Source organism: Pyxicephalus adspersus, chromosome 3 (genome assembly GCF_032062135.1).
Source record: "Pyxicephalus adspersus chromosome 3, UCB_Pads_2.0, whole genome shotgun sequence".
In the NCBI taxonomy this organism is placed as follows: domain Eukaryota; kingdom Metazoa; phylum Chordata; class Amphibia; order Anura; family Pyxicephalidae; genus Pyxicephalus; species Pyxicephalus adspersus.
This window is the reverse complement of record NC_092860.1, coordinates 14,471,409-14,478,417: the sequence shown is the minus strand read 5'-3', so window position 1 is coordinate 14,478,417 and position 7,009 is coordinate 14,471,409. Positions and strand designations below refer to the sequence as shown.

The following is a 7,009-nucleotide window of genomic DNA, read 5'->3' as shown; positions in this document are numbered from 1 at the left end:
GTTTCCCTACTCTATCCAATACTAAGCATTAGCAGATTAGCTGACATGAGCAGACTATACTAGTATAATCTACAGAGCGGTCAATAACAATTCCATATGTACCATTACCCTAATACTGTATGAGCCCCGGTGGGTAACCAAAGTCCTGATCACCAGGCAGGTTCTGGTGCCATTATCACACAATACTGACCAATATGAAGTGAAATGAGATAATAAAGAACACATTGATGCCTCACCTTCGAATGTGCTGCTGAAGGTCAAAGTTTTTCCCAAAGGCTTTATCGCAGAAAGTGCACTTCAACTTGGGGGTTTTCATTTTTACTAAATAAAGATTTGAACCAGAAAAAATACCAGAATGACCCATAATTATTAGATAATTATTAATATTATGTATTGTATTATTATTATTAGGCAGGATTTATATAGTGCCAACATATTATGCTGTGCTGTACATTACATAGGGGTTGCAAAAGACAGATACAGACAGTGACACAGGAGGAGGAGAGGACCCTACCCTGAAGAGCTTACAATCTAAGAGGAGGGGGAAGTAGCACTCAATAGAAGGGGAGATATGGAATGGTGGGAAGTAGTGAAGGTTTTAGTAGACGGAAGAAGACAGGTAGGCAAGTTTGAAAAGCTGGGATTTGGGTGCTCTTTTAAATGAGCAGAAAGTAGGAGCAAGCCGAATATCATGAGGAAGACCATTCCAGAGAGTTGGGGCAGCTCTAGAGAAGTCTTGCAGTTGTGCGTGTGACAAGGTTATGAGTGAGGGAGTCATTAGTAGGTCATTATGTCTAATACATAAGTGTATTTTGAAAGTGTTATCTGTGCATAGAAACAGGACTGATTTAAAAGAAAAAAGGAGATCATTTATAAAAAGATCACTCATAATGCCGGAAAAGTGCCAACATTTTTACTAAATGATGTTACTGATCATTCATTGTATGGAATGACCTGCAAGGCTTACTATTTTTTCTAACTTTTACTACCCCAGCACATTTTTAGTGGTGTTATTTAAAAAAAACCCAATACATTTGATATGATTTCCCAAAAGTACCATACCTGGCCGCAATGAAGTAAATGGGCCACATACACTGAATATGGTTATTAATATTTAATCCATTCAAGTAAATAGAACTTCTGATTGACCATTTAGTATGAATACAACTGTATGCAATTTTAAAATCCTGATTGGATTTTTTGGACTTGTTACAAAAGCATTTTAACAATCTGAATCTGTATCAGGCCACCATTTGCTTTACAGAGACCCCATGAAGTAGTTGTAGCATTAGAATAGTAATTCTGCATAGGAATAGGATTTACATTCTAGGCACAGGATACCTAATTTATATCTTCACTATCTCGTAACATTAGAGGGGAGTAAGCATTCTGTTCACATAAAGTGTGTACAAACCCTAACAATGAACCTCATGGATTTGTTTTCTTTCATTCAAAATTATTGCTATCCAAGACCCTTCATCGCCCCAGGGATTGGCATTGCCATCTTCACCGCTGGCTCCACTTGGGAGACAGCGATCCCCCTCACTGATTGCATGTATTGCATGTCTCTTTTGTGAAATAGTACTACCTCCTGGTGTTTTTGTCAGTTTAGGTCCGCTTTAATGTTACACAAATTTTTACAAGTGATAAATAAAACAAGAATGTTAATCATTCACTTTTTTTTACAGATTTTTTTACAATAAATTAAAGCTACCTTATCCTTACCATTGGGCCCGCTGTTGTCAGACTTTGGTCGGCGAGTCTTGTTAGGGATGGCTGCTTCCACACTCCCCATATTGTTTCCACTCAAGTCAGCACAGGCTGAGCTGCTACTTGTGGTTTTTGATTTAAGACCATGCTTCCCGGGGCTGTATACTGGAGGGGTGTTATAAACTGTGCTTTCAACACATTGACTTGGAACCTGCCAAGATGAGAAGATATAATAACCTCTCCGTCCAATACTACCACTCCGCTTTTAATGTCCACAATATGATCCATCTAAGGAATATTCACCACCAGCCAAAAACCTGGCTGTGTATTCCTTATTCCTAATCCTAAAATGTGTACAAAAGCCACTGAAAAACAATATCAGCTGGAGATGTATACATTTACCTCTATCTGAGTGTAAGGTGTCATGCCAAGCCCATGGATTTCCATACCGGTGTTCCCTGGCATGCTGATGGGTGAACTATAGACTTGTACCACGGTACTGCAGCTGCTGCTGTTTGCTTGAACTGGAATGCCCATGAGGCTCTGCCCTGGTGCAGATGGGACAGGTGGAGGTGGTGGGTGAGGCGGTCGGGGTGGCAAGGACGGGGTGTGAAGGTAAGTGCCACTGGAGTGCATACTAAGGTTACTCTGGAAAATAAACATGAAAATAAAGTCTTAAAGATTAAGAGACGATGAAATATATTAATAATGAAAGAAATGCATTCATTAAAAAAAATTGAAAGCTGAACACAAAAAAAAACCAAAACACCCACCCTTGGTATATAATTTTTTTATTATGTTCCCTTTATTTTCAGCCACAGCAGTCCCTATGAAGGCAATTGGTCAGCTATGGCTTTTCTATACGCAGTTGACAGTTGCGGTCTTATTACTGCACCCTCATGTTGACATCATCACGCCAGCACTACAGACAGTGTTGGGCCACTGGACTGATTTCTTGCCAAGCAACTGGACAACGTCCTGTCATCGGGATAAGACATTGGCACTGCCAGTAAAAAAGACTTTTCAGACCTGCAGCAGCTCCTATCTTCTTGATTTAAATGCCTTTATTGCCTAAATGCCAGGCTGCTGTGGTGGGCACTATAAAGCGACAAATCTTGGCCTCTATTATCCTACATATTCCTTTTGGTCATTTTGCTGATGGTTTGTCCAACTGGCAGGACGTGCAAAAGGTGGGAAAGTTGATGAGTTTGGGCACAACCCAGGAGTGCCAATACCTTCCCTGTTGGAATGTCCTAACATTCAGACACAATGGAGTGTAGGAGGCCCATGCAAGTATGTGCAAGGAGCTTGTTTAAGCCTTTTATGAACTGACCGATATGTATCTATTCTAAGGAACCAAAAAAATGAAAGAATAGCCCAAAACAAATTCTTTCTTTGATCATCTGACCTACCCTACAAATATGGCAGCAAGATTCTGACTTGCTGTTATAGGAAACCCAGACACTCTCCTCCAGCCGTCATACAAGATGCACATGGTGGTTATATGTTAATTCTCTCACCTGTACCGGAGCAGGGACATGGGGCATCGGCTGGTCCAATGAGGTGAGGGCGGACATTGCAGACAGCAGGACCTCATCATTCACCAAAACATTACCTTGTACCAGAGTCTGGATGAGCGGTGAGGGAGGAACGGCGATGTATGTGGAGATCTGTACAGAAAGGAATAAAACACAGCCTTAGAACCGGTGAGCTTTCTATTTTATATGCATTGACACAAATCCTTATATTAAGGGCAGTGTTTTCAGTTGGTGTGTAAAGTGGGGAGCATGGAGGATTGCTTTGAATGGGGGAATGGACAGTTAAAGCATAAAGTTATTCTCCCATGAGATGTGGAAATATATTCACCTGTAATGTAAATGGCCCATATAGTAAACCTGCTGCAAATGTGTTCATTTTGGGATCCTTGCAAAAAACAAAAGGGTAATTGGAGGAAAAGAGGTTTAACCTTGCACATGGATTCTTTACAATAAGGTGTGGTACACACTCACTGATCGTTTACTGATTGTAACTGACGGGAAATCAGCATTGACTTGTTAACAACCAATTTATGGGTTTTGGGTCGCTTGAGAATAGAGTCAGTCCTGCTGGTAAATATCATTGGAAAGTACATGACTTTTATCATGATCATTGTATCAAATTTGGAAGTTTCTGAATCAGATGACACATGGAAATCAATACACTTATATCTATCTGGCAGTTGTTAAGCAGAAAGCAGACTGAAAGTATTCAAGTGCAGAACTCCCCTTCTAATTGCTAATGGGCAGCGTATATATCATGAGACTTCCTTCGGAACATACTAGTTACCAGGCTCTTATGCTGACTGCCTTTAATACCTTCTGGTCCACTAAGCCTGAACAAGTATGCAGATTATAAAAACTGGAGCTACCTTTACCTTTCGCTTATTGCAATAAAAAGCATGAAAGAACAAATGTAAAACTGTGCAAGTCACATGAAAAACTACTTCAGGCCCATTACTGAAAAAAAATACACTTACCTGTCTGTTAACTGGTGGCTGTTGCACGGAGCTGACGGGCGGTGTATAGACACTGTGGTTGCCCAAGGAGACAGATGCCAGGGATGGTGCATTGCCATGGCACTGCTCCCGTTTGTGGATCATAAAAGCTGTCAGGGAGTTAAATTGTTTTTTACACTTCCCACAAAGGAAGACATCTTCATCATCTGTAAAGAAGATCACAAATCAACATATACTCCCATTAAATCAGCTCATAGAACACCCTACTGTGCCATAAATCAGACATGCCCCATTTTTACACTCCTATAAAATTTGGTGCATTGAGGTGTGTTGTACATTGTTACCAAGCAGTGAATTGGGTGCCATTAAAATTGTTTGTACTGCAAATACTGTGCCACAGTGAAGTTTTAAAAAATGAAGTTAGGAAAGGATTAGTACATTTAAGTAACAGTTCCCATAGGCTGTAGTGATGCCATTTTAATATTAGTGTGCCATTTCCAATAACATCACATCTAAAACTTTGCAAATAAAGTAGACCCCCCCCCCCGTTACCTTTGGCCTTTTCTGCAACCCTCAAAGGCCATTGGCCCCATTGGTTCCCCCCTCGGTGAATCCCCTAAATGGTTTTTCGGAAAAAATCCCTTCCCATGGCAAATTTTTCCCAACTTGAGCAACCAAAGCCTCACCGCCCTTTTAAAAAAAAGAAGGCCACCAGAAGACCTTTTGGAATTTTCCACCTTCCCCTTTTATTTTGAATCCAAAAATTTTTTTTAAAGATGGACTCCAGGAGATAAATAACGAACACAAATGTAGTAGACAGTAAATAAATAAATGCAACCAGCAAAAGTACCCAAATTTTGCTTTGAATCCCCCTCTTGCCATTCCTAGTACAACAACTGAGGGAGGGGCAACACTGGGAGCCAATCATGTGTGCTGCATTCACATGTGCTGCAAAAGAACACGCTTGCAGATGGAGAGAGATGAGTTTATGTAGCTCCTGCTGCTACTTTTTTGGTAAATTACAGGCTGGGTGTGAGGAGGGGGCCAAATCCAAACCAAATTCAGGTCACCAGTTGTCTAATCCAAACCATTTGGAAGGTAGAACAGCTCTGGTATATGTATTTGTATTGTGTGTTTGGCTGGAGTTCATCTTTAAACACATAATAGAGGTTTCTTTATTAAATGGCATCTTCATTCTGATGTCCTGTCTCCTAAAATAATATGGTCCCAATACCTGATGGTTCAATAAGGCCCATGATCCTAACACATGGGCACAACCAAAACTCTCCACTACTAACTCATAAATGATTGAGTTTTGTGAACAGCGACCCCGATAAGGATTTATATTTGGTGACTGTTTAAAAAGTAGCATGAACTATAATGAGAAGAATTCCAGAAATAATTTTAGTTCTTCAAAAGAAAAGAAATGTTCTAATATCATACCAAGTCCTTGGATTGTCCCATTGTTGCTGACATTTTGAGCGGTGTGGTCGGATACTCCACCTTGACCATCCAGTAAGGACTGAACTGCTAACACTGTCTGGTTGTCCATGCCTGGAGAAAAAGGGAGATGGTGGTCAGAATCCACAACAAGGTGTCAGGATGGATGTAATATGTTATAGACACACCTGTAATACAGGTATGTGACATACCTAGCCTTATGTATAGAGAATATTCTATAGTTTTCAAAGATTTTGTTGGATTTTTCAAATTTTATGGGGTATAACAGAAAAAAGGGAAAGGGAGATACATTTCACATTTATTTTCAGAACAATGCCAGCAGTAAAATTAAAATACAATAGTGAAATATAAGATAATACACAACAAATGGAGAAACAGGGAGCGGGAAAGGAGATTATCTGGTAACCTCTACTTGAGCTACTCAACAAATAAAACTAGCTTTATTGCATTTATTATTAGCTGTATGGTGCCAAAATAGGTAAATTCACTTAGGATTAGTCCCTAAAATAGGGTGAAAAGAGTGGTAACCTATCACCATAATAAGCCAGATAGCCTCCTATCCAACTGCAACAATGTAGCCGTCCAAACGTGGGATCAAAGGGGAATATCTTATTAATGTCAGTTTGCAGACATTTGTCCATTATGTACAAGGTCCCACTGGTAATTCATATGTACTAGTATTTCATATATACTACAGTGATATCTCAGCTAACAAAGATAATTTGATCCTCAATTACACTTGTTAGCCAAAATCTTCGTTAGCCGAAACAAAACTAAAATATAGCACAATACAGCTCATCGCGGCTGCAGTTTGCTATCGCCCATCCACAAATGCATTCCTTAGCCGAGGATGAAACTCAGCAGAAAAAGTCTTTGTTAGCCAAAAAAATTCTGCCCCCTGCTTTTTCACTTGTTTGTTGAGCAACACGACCTCGGCCCCATTCGCCGCGAGATCAAACTTACAAATTTCACTCGCTCATCCCTATTCACTTTTTTATTTCTAGTTGCCTGTCCATCAGGTTATTTCATTAAATTCCACACTTTTTAGATACAGATTTGGAACAAGCAAGCAACTTGCATGTTGGACTTCACTTTGACTTTCCCTAATGCATGCTTGTTGTGAATCAGTAACTCAGAAAGTACTAAGAGTGATACAGGATAATGCATCAGCAATGGCTTCCTGCATATTTCTATTAGTAGTGGGTTCTTGTCACTGTAAAAGAATCCAATATAAGTTCTTATTAGCTGAACTAGGTGGGCGCAGAATGGATGAGGTGGAACCAATGGCTGAGTTATTGAGTTTTGAGTTATTGAACTTCATAAAGTGTGAATCTGTGTTCTGAA

General features: G+C 39.9%; 1 protein-coding gene across 1 annotated transcript in view; it reads right to left on the bottom strand.

Annotated features, from left to right (window-relative positions):
* The window catches only part of ZNF341 (zinc finger protein 341), a 13,276-nt gene extending 7,520 nt beyond the window's left edge, over window positions 1-5,756 (bottom strand). The window contains exons 1-6 of the mRNA XM_072403685.1: window positions 5,648-5,756; window positions 4,226-4,410; window positions 3,231-3,380; window positions 2,113-2,358; window positions 1,726-1,921; window positions 237-321 (exon numbers count right to left, since the gene is read on the bottom strand). Of these exons, the coding sequence (XP_072259786.1) occupies window positions 237-321; window positions 1,726-1,921; window positions 2,113-2,358; window positions 3,231-3,380; window positions 4,226-4,410; window positions 5,648-5,756 (971 nt within the window). The remainder of the gene's footprint in view (window positions 1-236; window positions 322-1,725; window positions 1,922-2,112; window positions 2,359-3,230; window positions 3,381-4,225; window positions 4,411-5,647) is intronic.
* Between the last annotated feature and the right edge of the window lie 1,253 nt (window positions 5,757-7,009).